The sequence below is a fragment of the Trichosurus vulpecula genome, chromosome 5 (genome assembly GCF_011100635.1).
Source record: "Trichosurus vulpecula isolate mTriVul1 chromosome 5, mTriVul1.pri, whole genome shotgun sequence".
NCBI classification, from domain to species: domain Eukaryota; kingdom Metazoa; phylum Chordata; class Mammalia; order Diprotodontia; family Phalangeridae; genus Trichosurus; species Trichosurus vulpecula.
This window is the reverse complement of record NC_050577.1, coordinates 15,247,618-15,265,315: the sequence shown is the minus strand read 5'-3', so window position 1 is coordinate 15,265,315 and position 17,698 is coordinate 15,247,618. Positions and strand designations below refer to the sequence as shown.

The following is a 17,698-nucleotide window of genomic DNA, read 5'->3' as shown; positions in this document are numbered from 1 at the left end:
GAAATGGCTTGTAGAGTGGGGTGGATTGAAAGCAGCTCCCTTAATGAAGGAAGTAGAGAAATAGAAAAAGGAAGTCTTACTAACTTCCATGGGTAGTTTGGGCAGGAGCTCTTTTGGAGAGGGAGAGAATAAAAGGCCAGAGAAGCAAAAAGAAAGAGACAGATGACTTTTGCTTTGAAAATGCATCATCTTGGTGTCTTGATGAGCTCTATTCCTCATATCTGTGTCGCAGATGAACTGAATATATCTTAATTCTAAATGAATTTGTCAAATGTATAAATAGAAAGCTCATGTTAGCCAATGTCTTTGCTAGCTTGCTTCGAGAACTGGTGAACTGCTGACGGTGATCGCCGGAAGAGCCCGTTCTCTGGAGGCACAAATTACATTGAAAGTCCTTCTTGGGAGTGTGCTGGCAGGACGGCTGGACAGGCTTTCCACAGGCTTTATTTCCCTCTGGGATTTCAGGATTTATTTTTGGAACTCTGTGTGGGAACTTAATGCAGAAATCAAGGGGGCCGTGGTGCTCATGTTCTTTGTGAAAGCAGGGTCTAATGTTGACATTGAAGAAGTGGAGGATCAGGCAGCAGGAGGGGCAAAGCAAATTCCTAGGAAAATCCCTGAGAAGGATGTGCGGTGGTGTGTACTGGGGATCCTTGAAGAGTTTGGCCTTTGTTTCCTTTGATTATTTCAGTGTCTTTGATTGAGTCTTACTTCGTGCTAAGCCCCAGGCCCAAATCTCTATCTATTAGGTGCTAAGCCTATGTGGGTGTGAATTGGTAACTAAGGTGGGGCTCCAGGTGGGGCCAATGAAGGGAGGTGCCATACCAGAGCCAATCATAGGAGCCTAAGTTCTGGTCAAGTTTTGGTCACTCAGATGATGTTTGATGACGTCTGAAACTGTATAAAAAGAGAGAACAGAGTTATTTGCTTAAGGCTCTCACTCTTGGAGGCGGGACTCTGGGCAGCCTCTGTAAGGGCCTTCCAACTGAACTCAGATGTTGATGGTTCTCTTGGTAACTATGAATTGTATTTGGTCTGTTGATGTTTGTAATTTGTTTGTGTTTGCTCTGAAGTTCAGGGTGCTGGCTTTTCCCCCTGAACTAAGTGAATGATATTTGTATGCTGGATTAAAGTAAGATTGTTAGCCCCTTAACGTTGCTTTCCTTAGTAAAGCAGATCAAAAGAACTTGGGCTTGCAGTGTTCTGTGAGCTGGTTGTTGTTGGTTTTACACCCCGCCCCCCCACAGCAGCTGCTAGCCGGATTGTTGAAGCATGGTGCAAGGAAGAGATGATAGAATTCTTAAGAACTAGAAGGGAGAAATACAGAGAGGCAGCTTAGTGTTCGTTTAATAATGCCTCTAGGAAGCAAAGTGGGATCATTTAAAGAAATGAGCTAAAATTGATTTTAAAGTATTTTTTTGAGAAACACAAAAATCCAAGTGTATCTCCTATAGTTTGCTTAGCATGATATTAAATATATCATGTAAACAAGCCTCGTGACTGCATTTCTGAAGGAAGGTTTTAGATAGTCTGCACATATCTACTCATGTTTAATGAGTGCCCAAAGCTAGGAAAATAGAAATACATGAAACCTTAAGGATTCTATTGTGTGTCTTAGGACCACCTGTGACCCTAAGGATGGAGCCAGGAGTATGTCCATTACCACCATTCTCCTCCTTTCCTCCACCTCTTCTTCCTCCTCCTCCTTCTGTGGGAGCTTGTCAGGAAGAGATCCTGTTTTGGGAAATGCCTGCATGTAGACTCCATGATAACCACCTTTGCCTAGTTCTCTGCTGAGAACTGGACCTAGTGTAGGACTAAAGGTGTTGACTTTCCCAATAGAGGGCACTTTGAGCCTTCGTACTCTGCCTATTCATGGGAAATGAGGGGGGCACGGCCCAGCTGATCCATTAGTTCTGGGTCATTGCTATCGATCCCCATTTAGTTGATTTATCTGCAGTCGGGAGTATTGATCATTAAGTCCATCAAAATGATCAGATGAGCCATGCCAAGGGCAGGTTCCCCTACAACATGGTAAGATGGCCTCAGCTGGTGCATCTACAAACACATGTGTGTATATGTGCATATATGTGCTTATGTTTCTATTCAATTGAATTTGTCTAAGAAATAAACTTTTTTGGAAAAGGTCATTATAAATTTTAAATTTCTGATGGAAATGTACTAATTAAGTTAGTTTGTAAATGTTAAAGAATATATTGACTGATGGATCTATTTCATTAACATAATATTTTATTTTTTCTAGAATCTGCATTTGTGGATATCCTCGACAACATGTAAGAAAATACAAAGGTATAAATAGCAGGATCCCAGTTTCTTCAGAATTCATGGTGCAAATGTTAACAGGAGTTTATTTTGCCTTGTAAGTTAATCCCATGTACAAATTATACAACTTCTGATCTTTTGGAAAAAATCTCATCAGTTAATATAATCTATGGTAGATTAGATTACAGTATTAGATAGAAAAGCCTCTTTCAATTACTCTTCTTAGATTTACATTTTAAGTATTTTTGTATAGAAGGATGTGGAATTAAACTCTTGACAACGCTTGCTTCAGGAAAGTTGTTTAGAACGTTTGAAAGATTATGTATGTCACCAAGAAATAGATTATAGCAATAGTAATATATTTTGTAATCGAGAATTTTAAGCCAAGTCTAAATCTTGCTTCATTCATTCAGGGATAAAATAAGACTTTGTAAGGCTTAGATAAGTGTCCACGCATCTCTTTCCTTCTCTTCCATCCCTCATTCACTTTACAAGTTTTCCACAAAATTGCTTTGCTTTTTACAAAGCTCTCTTGCTTCATGATCTTTTCTATAGCTTTCCAAAGCCTTTCCGACTATATAAGAAATTAAGAGCATAAATATTTTAGCATGCTGATAGAGTGTTGTTTGTCATGATTATGTAAAATAAGTGAATTTCTAGTTAGTTAGAATTTATCCAGTGCAGAAATGCTTCATAAATGTTTGTTGAACAAAGGGATATTCGGCTAGCAGGAGGAAGTCAGATATTGTGCCGTTAGTATGGTAGAGAAAGTGAAAAATCTTATTCTTTTGTCTCTTCATTCCTTTCATCCTGCTGTGTCTAGGAAGATCTGTTGTCTCCAGAATCACAATTAAGTCTGGACGGGGCTTTAGGAAAACGTATTGCTGTTAGGTTTTCAGAAAAGTCTTTATTGATTTACTGAAAGCAATAATATTTTCTTGGGCTCAGGAGGGAGCAAAACCGACAACTGTTTCATATTTCTGGGAGCTGAGAGGATAGCACACCTTATTTACATATTTCATATGATCTGTAGAAGTATCTTCTGATCCTCCCCAAGATTTGACAGTTGTCATTTATAATTACTTTTACCTTACGTGAAAGCTGTATTTTGAGAACACTCATGTTTTTGAGATGAGCCATCAGAGCCAAAATCGTCCTTTGTACACCCTAGACAAGATTTTAAAAGTGTAGACCTCTTTTGTGTTACTGTCCACTTGGGGTGTGGAGCCTTTGTTTTAGCATGTATACAAGCATAACCTATGTCAGTCAATCAGATATTTATTTAGTGCCTACTATGTCTATACATGACAGAGAATAGAATTTTCTGGCAAGTAATATGTGTAATTATTTTAAAATCATCTTCCAAAGTGACCCCCCTGCTGTGCTCCTCTTCCCATGTATTACACCCTAGATGTTCCTGGTGCCTGTTCCTGGTTCTAGCTGCTCTGCCCATTGATTTTCTGTGGGCCTTGCCTTGCCTCCCAGAATCAGAGATGATCATATCTGAACCAGAAGAGGAATCCTTTCTTGCAGCCCCCAGCAGAGTTTCCCCAATTTCTGCATGAAGACCTCTAGTGCAGGAGGACCCCCCCCCCCACCTCCTTAAGCAGCCCATCCCACTTTCGTTGACTCTCCTTGCAGAGAAGTTTCTCCTGCCCTTGGGCTGAATCGTGTCTCTTAGTCACTTCCTCCTCACTGTTCCTATCTCTTACCCCTAGGGCCAAGATAAGAAATCTAATCCATAGGCTGCGTGACAGTGTTTCAGATCCTCACAGTCTTCCTTCCTAAGTCTTGTCTGCATTGACTCCCAGCAGTAACGGGCAAGAACATTAGGTCTTCTGATTTAGAGATGCTGAAAGCAGACTTGTATAGACATGGTGATGAAAAGTGCGAAAGGGTTGTGTGTTCCTTTTCTCATGCCGTGTGGCTCACTGATGTCTGAATACCCTAGACCATTCTTCTCTACCCATCGTAACAACTGAAGTGACCTCTGTGGGTTGCTGCTGTCCTTGGGCGCTGCCCCATGGCAGTCCTTGAGCACTGCCTGGCTTCTGATTTTCATTAGTTTTCCTTCCAGCCACAAACAGACTTAACCAAAGGACACATGGGTTCTGCCAGTATATTTCACGTACAAAAATACCACCCCAGGGAATCTGGCTCCATAATAACACGAGCATAAAGGAAAGGTCAGAAATGTTTAAGTTCAACAGAGGAAATTAAGCCTGTTTTTGTACCCCCAGATTGTTGTGTGTTTATAGTATTTCTGGTAGATAATTTGTCAGTCAATCACCAAGTATTCATTAATGGTCTCTTATGTGCCAAGCACTGTGCTAGGCACCCAGGGATGCAAAGAAAATCAAAAAACATCCCTGATCTTAGGGAGTGCACTATCTGTCTAATGGGGGAGACAACATGCTAACAACTACTTACAAATAAGCTACGTACAACCTAAATGGAAAACGAGCTCTGTGGAGAGAAGGTACCAGCATAAAGGGAATGGGGAAAGGCTTCCTGGAGAAGGCAGGATTTTATCTGGGACTTGAAGGAAGGCAGAGAGGCAGAGGTGAGGAGGAAGAAAATTCCTGAAATTCATCTTTAAAAGGAAAAACACATTCCGCATCAACATTTTCTCACAGAATCTACATTTAGGAAAACACAACTTTCGAAGTGGGCCAGGCACATGGACACATTCTGACATACATTTAATGAACTGGGGCCATACCATCCTAGGAGTTTCCTTGTGGCCTCCCCCACCCATCACACAGAACATTTCTGATCCCCAAGTGAGGATTAAAGAATTTTTTAAAAAGTCTTTTTGTTAAAACTTTTCATCCTCCGCATGGCTGCCAATTTGCCATCCCTAAAGCCCAGGCCTCGCCACCTCACACTCCTGCTCAGAAGCTTAATTGGCTCCCTCTAGGATCAAATCTAAATTCTTAGAGCCCTTTCCATACTGTCTGCAGCCTCCCTTTTCAGGCTTGGTGCCCACTACTCTCCTTCACATACTCTGCTTTCTAGTCCAGCTGGCCTGTTTGCTGTTTCCCTGTGCAGCATTCCATTCAGCATCTTATCCTTTGGCCCAGCCTGCTCCTATTGCCTAGAAATGCTTGACTTCCTCCTCTTCTTCTTCCACTCCTCAGGTGCCACCTCCTCCAGGAGGCCTTTCCTGATTACTTCCTTCCACTATATCAGTGCTGCCTCCCCCTGCCCGGCCTCCAGAATGACTTTTTATTTGCTTTTTCTATGTATACATTGTTTCTGTCTCCAACAGAATGGAAGCTTCATGAGGGGGGATTCTTTCATGTTTGTCTTCTTGTCTCTATTGGCTAGCACAGTGCATGGCACATAGTAACTGCTTAGTGAAAACTTGTTGAATGAAAGAAGGTGCTTGCATCCAACTTTTGAGTCAGAATCCAAATGGGCGACTCTTTGCCAGTACAGCATCTGAACAACACATGGCCACACAAAGAGATAAGGGTCATCAAGCTCATCCTCCAGTAGCAGTGTCTCTTGCTCCCTGCTGCTTTCAGTCCCACTGCCAAGCCAGTCTTCTCCTGCACTGCCTCATAGGTGCCAGCACCTGGATTTGGGTGCAGACAATTGTCCTCTAATATCCACTGTCCATCCTTATTGTTGGGCCAGGCCAGGCCTGTGACAGACTTGGTTCTGTCTCTGAAATGCGCCTTCATCCTCATGGGCTTTTCCTGATATCTCTGTAAGACTTGCAGCTTACGTTTCAATAAAGTTGAACTAATTAGTCTATCAGTTAAAATCAGAATACTTAGGGATAGAAAGTCAAAATGGTACAGGGCATATTCCATTAAAGGCCGTGGTAGATGTATGGCAATTTAACCACACGGTGTTCTAAACATTCATTCCAAGATATATACTCTACCACATTTTGGACTACTTTGAAGTTATACCTTATTTATCTGATTTCCATGCTATAAATAGAAAAAAATTTTTAGGAGAAAAAAAATAATCTATAAATTTTCTTTGTATTACTATTCACAGGCCTCTTAATGCATTAGAAAGGAATTTAAAGATTTAAAACTGTTTCAGGGAGCAGAATGGAGAGGCAGTATACTATTATGGTTAGCTATCACTCTCACAGAAGATCAACTTTATGATGTTTAATTATGATTTTGTTTGTATATGTAGAATTAATGAAAAAAGTTATACACTTTGGATTTAATTTTTATAGTTATAATGGAGAGTGGGATGTGGCTCAGACGGCCCTGGAAGATGTCCTGTATAGAGCCCAGTTGGAATTGTATCCTGAACCACTGCTGGTACGTGCCTCGTGGCTCAGTCCAGTCCAACTGGACGTGGGGATTTTTTTACTTTGAGTTATGATAAGCAGTGGAGCCAACATTCACAACGCATGAAACACATGACTAATTCTCAGTCATTTAGCACCTCATCTTTCAGGGCAATGAATTGTTATGCATGAAAACAAACCCCATAATTATGAAAGCGTTCTGAGACTGTCACCAGGCACCCTCCTGGCTCTGTAAAAAGGCATTACATTGCACACATATGTGTATGGGATGTCCACAAGTATTGATTTGTTATTAGTTGGCATCTAACTTGGCTTCATCTTTGTATGCTCATGTTTTCTGGAGAGTATGGATTTATTCACTTACCCATTTCCTTAAAAGTGTAATAGGACTTTGCATCGTATGCGTCTTTTTATAATTTAAGTCATTTTTTTCCTCCTTAGGTTGCTAATGCAATAAAGACTTCCCTGCCAGCAGTTGCCATGAAATCTAGTAAGGAGGGTAAAAGATGCATTCAGGTTGAAATTACCCCAACTTCATCAAGAATATCCAGAAATGCAGTCACCAGCATGTCAATAAGAGGGCATAGATGGAAAAGACATGGTGAGAAATGTGTGCTCTAACAAGAGAGTTCTTTGCAAAATACTAATGAGTCAGGTTCTCTTTTCTTTGCAGCGTTCCCTCAGAGATTGAAACATGGAAGTAAGTGGGACTTTTGTGACCTAGGAAGCGCTAATGACCCTCTCAGTATCTACTAAATTTATTATCAAAGTATGCCTTGTGCATATGGATGCTCTGCCTAATGTGTTAGTGAATGAAAATTAGCTGGGATTTATTTCTCAAACATTTTTATTTCAAATAGAAGAGTTGTGATTCAGATGGGAAAATGTAATTACCCTCATTCTATATTTTTGGCTTTTGTGCTTCTCTGAATGACTGTGCACTGAATGTTGCTTCCTAATGGTTCTGATTGCTACCTGGCCACACCATCAGGCAGGCATAGGGCTTGAGACAGAACAAATAGCAGTGGTTTAAGGTTTTTTCCTTTTTCTTGGTTGAGGAATATCACAATATAACAACAGCTTCAAGCCTTTCTATTTCTTTGAAATGAGATTTTTCTTTGTAAAATCTATCATTGTTTCAACAGTTCGTGACTTCCATTATTTCACATTTTGCCGGCCTTTGCTGGTCTTTCTTAGTGCTCCCTTCTCTACCTCTCTTCTCTTTCTTAACTTGTCCTTAATGGGTCTCCTCCTCCTCCTCTTTCTCATCATCATCATCCTCTCCCTCCTCTTCCTCTTCATTATCCTCCTTGCCCTTCCTCAAAGGGTGATCCCAGATTGGGAGAGGGAGCAGGACCTTCCTGGGGAGCAGCCTCCAATATGAAAGGGCCTGTTTGGAGGCAGAAAAAATGAAACAAAATCCATTTCCCAGCCCTCTTTATTGACCAAGATAGTAATAATAGCTCCTCTTCCTGGTGAATCTGGTTTCAGCTGCTGCTTTAGTCTCTGGGGCTGAGGGAAAATGAGCAAAGGAGGCAAATGAGACTGTGCCAGGAAACAGAAATGAAGGGGCTGCCCTTTGCGGGGGAGTGAGAGGTGGACGGTGATAAATGGATAAAGCTGTGTATCTTGATTAAGTGACTATTGAAGTAAAGAAGTATCCTCTTTTAAATGAATTCATCCACAATTTAAACTAGTGCCCCGGATTTTTGAAAGGACTAAGAAAGGTATAAAAATGGCAATGTTTCCCATTACTAAGACATCATTTGGTGATTTAAGACGCATAAGCCAGCTATGACTCTTGGAGAGAATTCAGATGCTTCAGTGCAAGCAATTATTGTTTTAGAAAACTCTGCTACTGTCTTAAACACAGAAAGTGGCGAGCGAAAGATGGAACCCACTTGATTGTGAGTGATAGCATATTGCAGAGTGCTTTGCTTGTTGCCGTAATCATCAATAAGCATGACTCTATGCCAGTGACGGTGAGCTGCCCAACACAAAATCCACAGGGGCCTCATTCTCCAGCAGATCGGTGGGAAATTCTACCAATGAATTCAGCAATAAAGAATCTTGTCTTTCCTTTCCAATTTATTGTCTTGCCAAGATGAACAGAGAAGAAATCATACTGCAATTGAAACTTTCCCAGGTACTAGAAACCAGTGCCTGGAATCTCAGTGTTGAAAGAGACCCCAGAAGGCGTCTAATCCGACACTTACATTCCTGACACGTGCTCAGCTAGCCCGTGTTTGGGCTCCCTCCTGACAGAGAGCTCCTTACTTTCCTAGGCAGCCCTCTTCCATTGTTGGAGAGGCTGGCATCACTGTAACTTGCCCCTTTGGTTTCTGCTGCTCTTCTCTGGGATCAAGTAAAACAAAACTGGCTCTTTTTTCCCCATGCCATCCTTTCAGGCATTTCTAAGCCATAATTATGTTTCCCCACTAAGTTTTCTCTTCTCTAAGCTAAACATCCCCTTTGTTAAAAAAAAACCCAGAAAATTTAAACACAGCCATATATGTAAAAAAATATCCTCAAAGTAAATGAGAATAATGAATTATTTGCAAGCATAATCCTAAACTTTTTCAAAAGAGGTGGCTCTATGAATCACCTTTGCATTTGTATTTTTTGGTCTGTCATCAGATCTATTTTGATCCTGTTTGGGGCCAGCAGGTGCCTCGTCATCATTGTTGGTTCTTGGGGGACTCTTATGCTGTAGACTAAGAAAAATAGCCTTGATTTTCTCCCGCACCTCTCTTGCTTTTAATTGGCCTCTCTCTGCAGCCAAAGCACAAAGGCCAGTCTTCCTACCTGTGACAGTCTTACTGATAAAGATCTATGAAGCCCTTGTTGTATATAGGTAAGGGGACTTCAGTCCCACAATGTAGATCCAGAGTCCAGGTTTGTCCCACTGTGGCTAGCTCAGTGTTTGGGACCTAGGAAGTGCTTCATCAGTGAGTGCTTGCTTGACCTCGAGGCCCACATCCTTCTCTTCCAGAGCCCCTTGTCCGTTGTATCCAGGATCCTTTCCTCTGATTCCTCAGGCACTCACTGCTGTTCTTCTTTGGGAAGAGTTTTGACTTTATTTCTCTTTTCTGAGATACCTTTGGCTCTTTGGTCTCCAAGTTCTAAGTTGAACTAAAAAAGTTGATCCTTCCATGGTCTTTATCTCTGTGGTCTGAAGGATGGGGACCAGAAGTTCCAGCCTAGGGAGCTAGGACAACTAGTTGGGAAGTTAAAGGATGCCCTCCTTGCGTTTCCTTCCAGCTCTCCCCCTTTCTTCCTCCTCATCTACTGCTTTTTCCTCCTCTCATTTCTTCTCCTTCTTTCCCTTCCCCTCTCTTCCACTCCCCCTATTAGCACAAATTCTTCTCATTACTACACATTTGCTGATGTAAGATGAGAAGTAGGTGAGCAGAGGTGAGGGGATAGCAGGGCCAAAGTTTCCAGCCAGAAGGGATTGGGCAGGGAGAGAGCAAGGGGAAAGAAAGAAGAGAGAAAAGGGGGTTTCCCTTTGAAAAGGGGTTTTGGAGCTGGTGTCAGAGGCTGCCTCTCCATAGAAACAGACCTATAGAAGATTGCCCTACACTTGGGACATGGATTAGAGGGGTGTATTACTTCAGATCGTTTTCAGTGACTGAAAATCCATTTATTATTATGACTTCTGAAAATTTACTTCAGTCTTAACTGCCTAAACTATATTCCTATGAATTATTTTAATTTATGAACTTTTAAAAACATATTCTGGAACTAAAGTCAAGACCCAGGCATCTTTAGGAATTTAACCACTTAAACAGTGTCTCTAAGAGGAAGGCCTTTTTTATAGCACATGTCAAGAAGTGCTGAAGTTTTAATGTTGTTCATAGCTCCTAGTTCTTGGGGAAGTTTTTATCCCCATTACTCACATCTCTGCATTTCACTTTCCATTCTCTGACCATGTGTGTCCTGCCTCTCACTTTCTAGTCCTGACTGCCAGGCAAGTGGCATTAGATGCATTGGACGCCATCTGACCAGACGTGTGCGCGTGTGTGTGTGCACGTGTGTGCGTGTGTGCGCGCGCACACATAAGAATGTTTTCACATTCATTACATGGGCTAGCTTTTGGGGATTGGGGGCCATGTGGCAGGAAATTTAACTAGTCATCAGAATTTTCACTTTTCAACCAGTGTTGGTTAGACACAATTATTCAGTCTTGTTTTTAAAAGCTTTTCTTTTTAATTTGAAGATTTGACAAGTTATTTAAAACTATTCATTCCCTTTCACTGCAGCTGTTTGCAGAATAGCATTAGAACCTGGAGTGGCCATTTTTTACCTCTAAATGACAGTTTAAGAATTGGCCCTATTTATTAGTGACACTTTTCAGTTTGTTTTATTTCTTCAAGGGTGGAGAAGATGGCTTTGGGGAAGGAGGAAACATTCCAGGCGAGGGAGAAACCTGGCCCAGCTGTTTCTAAAACCAGCTCTAGATGGGAGGGAGAAGCAAGGGGGAAGGGGGAAAGGCAGAATCTGAAGGTGAGAAAGGGTTTAGGGAAGGGTAAAGACTGAAGAAAAGCATTAACTAAGGTAAGATTCGGTGCTTTGGGTTAGGAGAGAGAAGACGGGAACAAAAGTAGTGGTTCTAATGCCAAGTGAAGTGGTGTTAAGCTTGGTGAGGCCCCGCCCCTCCCCTGGGCACTGCCAGGTGTCACTTGCTTTCTTTCTCACTCGCCCACCTCTGAATCCTGAAGTGATAACCTACCATCTTGTGCATTAAATGCCTTGCACTCTCTCCACATAAGTTATCCTTCTTCATCTTCTGCCCCCCTTCACACTTCCAGCCCTCCTTGGCTGCCCTCTGTTTGTCTGGCTTCCCCATTCTGTCATCTTCATTCCCTGGTCCTGCCCCCTATGCCTGTGATGTTTTAGATCTCTTCCCTTCTGTCTTTTAAAATATTTTCCAAAAATAAATTTGAGTGTCAAAATTATGGTTTGCCTCAGTTAAGGTATATTTACAAATGATTGGTGTATGTTTATTTTTTACCAGATCATTCTCCAGCCAAACGATTCACATAGTAAATAAATGGGACCCCCAATCTTTATTATTATTCCTTCTTTTTTGTAACTTGGATGCTTATGTAAGTATTGAGGTTGTAGTGTGTCAGGCCCAGGGTATAGACTACGTGTCATCAGCTTTGCTTAGGTATGCCTTGGTTTTTACAGTATAGTTATTCTTGTGAGATTATCTATGAAGGAGATTTTTAGAAATCAAGTCCCATTTTGAAACCATTGAGGGATCTTACTTTTTAAAGTGGTCTTACAGTAAATCCTTTTGTAAACAAAAAATTTCTTACATGTTTCCACTTTGTAATTTTGGTTGTTTTACATTGAATATGCTAAAAGTGAGGCAAAACATAAAGGTTGTCTAGCCCAGTACCATGGATGACAGTAGAACTGTCATTTGATATATTGGGTAAGAAGTATGTTTGCAGCTCTGAAGGAGGTGGGCCTCTTAATGTGATTACCTCATATTTGTTGTAATGCAGAGCTTGGGGACTTTTCAGAAGCCTTATTATCTCATTTTTTTGGAAGTAAGTGACATATTTGCATAAGAACATAAGCTAATGCATGACTTGTGTCTAGGGAATGCAGTGTGGATCCAGGAGCAGGATTCACTGCAGGAGCAGGGAGTCAGATGGGGCAAAGACCCTTTTGCAATGTTTGGATGTTGGGATTCACCCTGCCCGCAGATGCCCTAAATGCAACTAGGTTACTTTTTTAAGAGTAGTAAGGATGAACGTTTAGGCTTAGATAACTTCAGGAGTCCACACAATTGTTGAATCCTCCATTGTGTTTGCTGCTGGTAGGGAAAAGCAATTGAAAGGTGAGAAATCTACTGTTTTTGTGTGTTCAAAGTTGACGGTACAGTCTAAGCACTCTGAGAGTTTGAGGATGTCTAATTTCCCAGAATGTTGAAAGTTCAGAGAAACTAACAAAACCATTTCAATCAGATCAAGAGTGTGGAATCTAAAAGCGGTTACAAGTCCCTGCCTCCTGCATAATGACAAGTGGGACAGCCAGTTGTTTTCAGTCAGGAGAACTAGGAAGGCAGAGAGAGCATCTTTATAAAGAAAGTGAACACTTCTAAATGTGAAAAAGTACAGATTGGGAAGAGCAAATAAATGTAAAAAGACCCTGAAAGAGACAAGGATCTTGGGCTTACACTGAGGGCTGGCGCTGGTGGCAGGAAGAGACTCCAGGAGACCTTTGTTGGGGGCAAGCATTTGAATTATGGTATTAGATTGTTAGCTTCAAAACAGCAAACAAAAAAAGCTGGTAGCTTCGTCCGTTTTCCACCTCCACCTCCGATGCCTGGGAACAAAGGCTGCTGCCCTGGAGCTCCCTAAGGCGGACTCCTGCTTGGCTTTCCTGGACGTGCAGCAACGCCTCTTACACCTAGGGCCAGTACAGCTCAGTGCTGCTCAGGGAGTTCATCTGGACCACAGTCACGCTTTTTTTTAAAAAAAAATTTTTTTTCCTTAAATTTTATAGAAAAAAATGAATACATGCAAAGCTACAATTGTCATGTTAATGAGCTCTGGTCGAACTGGGCTTTATATAAAGTTCTTGTTCTGGGAAATGTGAACATGTTTGGTTGTTGTTATTGTTGTGGCTGCTATGATTTATTTACAAAATCAGATGTAATTATTTATATCAAGTACGTCCTAAAACAGGTTTAGAAACATCTTATTTAAAATATTAACAACTAAAGGAATAGCAAGTTCTAGTAAATAAAGACACATCAGGCTTAAATTACTCTTAGATGATTTTTAGAAAAAAAATTTTCTTTCAGTGCCTCAGTTTCCCCATTTACAAAATGTAATTAGTAACGACTTGCTATTTGACCACTTTACCTAGACAATGTTAAGATTCGTGAGTTAGCATCAGGAAGTAATTTTTAGTTTGGGGGGACAAGGATGCAGTTAACATAAAATGCTTTAATTGCCATTCATGTATATACATACACACGTGTGTATCTATATATGTACATATATGCATACACACATATACATGTATACACATGTACGCACACACATAAGTGCCTTACCTGGACTTAGCAATTATTGGATGGTAGGCCTAAGGAATAAAGCAGCAGGAGGAACAGACCGGATTCCTTTCTGTCCGTGCTGGTTCCTGACTATTGGCCCCTCAGCCCCAGAGTCACCCTTCAGGCTGCAAAGCTATTGCCAGACTCGGCTTTGCTCAGGCAGGGGGTGGCCGTGGCCCTAGTACAGGCAGTCTTCTAAGGGTGGATGAGCGTCTGGAGTTGAATTGGTGCAACGCAACATTGTTGATTCAAGCTTTGTACCCATTTTTTCCTAGTTGAGAACTTCAGAGCATATTTTCTATGTTATGAACACCGATGCTCTGGCAGCGCCAATCTTACAGGCAGCTAAAATGAACTCAGGACTACTCTAAAGACTAAAAACTCACTAATTTTTTGCCTATAAACATTTATTAAGAGGTCAGAGCACATTCAGTCTCCGAGGTGCAGTGGCATTCATGCTCAGAAACTCAGGCCAGGCAGCAGCATCTGCCAGGCATCCTGCGGCATCACCAAAGCCTCCCCTGGAGTTGGTGGTATCCCCATGCTACCTCAGTTTCCTTCTCTCAGTGAAGTGATGAGGACATTTCTTTTTCGTGCTGTTACAGTGGAAAGTGAAATAGATTGGTAATCAAGGCATCACCTAGAAAGAAAGCACTGTGTACACGGCAGAGCGATTGTTAGAAACATGGTTGTTTAAATTAATGTGATTGTGGATGCTACATTATCATTTCAGCATATGAAGAGAATAATCAAATTACGCTATTACCTAAAGTCTCTAAAGACCCACCTGCTCTTAGTCAGCAAATGAACATTTAAGTTTATCGAACCAATGAAACCGAGGCAGAAACCTCTTATTGCTTTCAAAAATAAGTTAATTATTCTCAAGTAACTTGTTCAGGGGTTAATGCTGATTTGACACTGACAGCCTCCTCTATCTTGAAAATCCTGAAGTTGTTAGACAGCATTTCCTGGTTCTCTTTCTACCCCATGTTTCCTTCAGTGTTTTCTCTTTCTCCCACAGCACCTAAACATGGGTTATTTCCTCACAGTTCTGTCCCTTAGCCTTCCTCTTTCTATTCTCTCTGCCCTTCGTGATTTCATCCATTCTCATGGCTTAGACCAGTGTTTTCAAACTTTTTGTTTCAGGACCCCTTTACTCTCTTAAATATTATCGAGGACTCCCTCCCCAAAGGGCTTTTGCTTCTGTGGTCGGTAAGATCTATCAATATTTACGTATTAGAAATTAAAATGGCTTGGTATTATGAAAATAGTTTTGACTTCACAGAACCCTTTAAACAGTATCAGGGACCCCTAGGGGTCCTTGGGTCACACTTTGAGAATCTCTGGCTTAAGACCTCCTCCTAAATCAAAAACTTCAGCCTCTCAAGCTTTCTTAAGAATAATTTTCCATTTTCCTGTATTTCCAATTTCCTTGCTGGACGCAGCTGCCTCAGTCTCCTGTTATCACCTCCAACTCGACATATCCAAAATGACTTTAACATCTCCCCCAGAACTTGTCCTGCCTGGTCTCCTAGGCTGAAACTCTAGTTATCTTTAGTCTTTTCTTCTACCTCAGCCACCTCCATCCAGTCAGCAGACAAATACTGTCAATTTTCTCTCTGTAGTAGCTCTTCTAGAATGTCCTAACTCTTCATTCTCCCCCCTTGGCCCTTGTTCAGTCCCTCAATTCACCCTCTCACCTTCACCATTGTACTGGACTCACAACTGGTGTCCCTGTCTCACATCTCTACCCTAAGGCACCCTAGACACACTGCTTATTACCCAGCTCATTGTACTAAGGCACAGGTGTGCTCAGGTAACTTCCCTTTCTGAGGAAACCTTCAGGGGCTCCACCTCATTGTATGAAGGAGGTCATCTTGACAAGGGGGAGCCTATGGCCCTAGGACTGGGGGCAAAGTCCATAATAAGCAAGTAGATTTGCTGTAGGCTGAATAGATGTCTTTTACATGCACATGTTACAGTTTTTCAAATGAACATATGTGCTGTTGTGGCTAATGAAATGCAAATTCATTTAAAAACATACAGAACTCTTTGAGCAGCTTATTTTATGATCATGCATTTTCTTAGTTTAATAGTAATATCGCAACTACTATCTGAGGGTTGTAGGGTTTTTTTTTTTGCTCTTCATCCTCAAGAGAGTTGGAGGCTGTAGTGTAGATTCTGCAGCCAGACATTCAAAGCCTTTTGCAATGAGGTTCCCACCTAGCTTTCTATCTTCATTTCATGGAGCCTGTGCTTAAGTCTTGCTACTGTTCCCAGAACTTTTCTCCATTCATTCCTTTGCTTATGCTATTCCCTCCGTAGGAAGTATCCTTCCCATTCCACTTTACATTCCTTCAAATCCCAGATGAAATATTACGTTTTTATTTTATTGCGAACTTCACAATAATCATCAAATACAGTTATTGTTATACAGAGCACAAGAAAGAAGACAACACAGTGAACTTCTTTTATGAACAGTTTAAAATATATATATGTGTGTGTATGTATATGTGTACGTGCGTGTGTGTGTGTGTGTGTGTGTGTGTGTGTGTGTGTGTATGTGTGGTAAATCGCTATAACTCTCCCATATTCACCTCCAAACAACTATAAAATAGGACCCTGGGCAGCTAGGTGGCGCAGTGAGTAGAGCACCGGCCCTGGAGTCAGGAGGACCTGAGTTCAAATCTGGCCTCAGACACTTGCCACATGTACTAGCTGTGTGACCTTGGGCAAGTCACTTAACCCCAATTGCCCTGCCAAAAAAAAAGCAAAAAAAAAAAAATAATAATAATAAAATAGGACCCTGAAACAAATCCTAGAACAGCAGAACCAGCAAAAAGGCAGGCTGAAACAATCATTTAGTCTAAGAACCTTGGAAGATTGACAAGAAAGGTCTGTCTCACTTGGATAAAGAGGAACACAGTCCAGCACAGGAAGTGTTCCAGCAAGCCATCAGCAAGCCCCATCTCAGCAAACCAGTGGGAGGTCCTGAGTCCCAGTGTGGTGGATCAGGCAAACACCAACACTAGGACCTCCAATGTGCCTCAGCATAGCCAGGGGAACTGGCAGATTCCAGCTCTGAGAAACATCATGGGCTTCAGGGTAACCCTGGTTAAATAGATAGCTGCCAATGGCCAGACCTCCACATGGTTCACTGTAGCCCCAGGGAAATGCAGAATCATCCTACCGGCCTCAGTACATGCCAGACATGAGCACTAGAATCCTGGCTTAGCACCAGGTAAGCTGCCAGACTCCTGTGGACTTCAGCAGCGCCAGCCACCCCTCACCCCACCTCCTTGGCACAGCACCAGACATGAAGGTCCCCCATGGGCCTCAGCGCAACATCAGTACAGCACCAGTAAACAGCCAGGGCCTGCAGCCCCTGGCACAAGAAGCCTGATACGGTGTCCCTTCTACCCCAGGAGCTAAGCTCAAATTTAAAATAGAGGAAAAAGGCCAAAAAAAGTGAGCAAAAAACAACAACGAAAGAATCTGACCATAGAAAGTTACGGTGACAGGAAAGATCAAGGCACAAATTCAGAAGAGGACAACATTGTCAAAACACCTTATGGGCAAAACTCCAAGCAAAAACAGTAAGTAGTTTCAGACCCAGAAAGAACTCATGGAAGAGATCAAAAAGGAGCTTAAAAATCATATAAGAGAGGTAGTAGAAAAACTCAGAAAAGAAATGAGAGTAATGCAAGAGAATTTTGAAGAAAGAGCCAATAGCTTAGAAAAAGAAAACAACTGTTTAAAAAGTAGAATTGGTCAAATGGAAAAGGACATATAAAAATCCACTGAAGAAAACAACACCTTAAAGAGTACAGTCAACCAAATGGAAAAGGAAATACAAAAGCTAACTGAGGAAAACAACTCCTTAAAAGAATTGGGCAAGTGGAAGCTAATGACTCTATGAAGCATCAAGAATCAATCAAATTCAAAAGAATGAAAAAAAAGGAAAAAATGTAAAATACCTCATTGGAAAAACAATTGACTTGGAAAACAGATCCAGGAGAGACAATGTCAGAATCATTGGACTACTTGAAAGCTGT

At 41.5% G+C, this 17,698-nt stretch overlaps 1 protein-coding gene across 3 annotated transcripts in view; it reads left to right on the top strand.

Annotated features, from left to right (window-relative positions):
* The window catches only part of FAM126A (family with sequence similarity 126 member A), a 100,223-nt gene that overhangs the window by 69,820 nt on the left and 12,705 nt on the right, over window positions 1-17,698 (top strand). For all 3 annotated transcript variants that reach the window (XM_036760220.1, XM_036760222.1, XM_036760221.1), the window contains exons 8-10: window positions 2,264-2,380; window positions 6,488-6,575; window positions 7,007-7,166. In XM_036760220.1, the coding sequence (XP_036616115.1) occupies window positions 2,264-2,380; window positions 6,488-6,575; window positions 7,007-7,166 (365 nt within the window). The remainder of the gene's footprint in view (window positions 1-2,263; window positions 2,381-6,487; window positions 6,576-7,006; window positions 7,167-17,698) is intronic.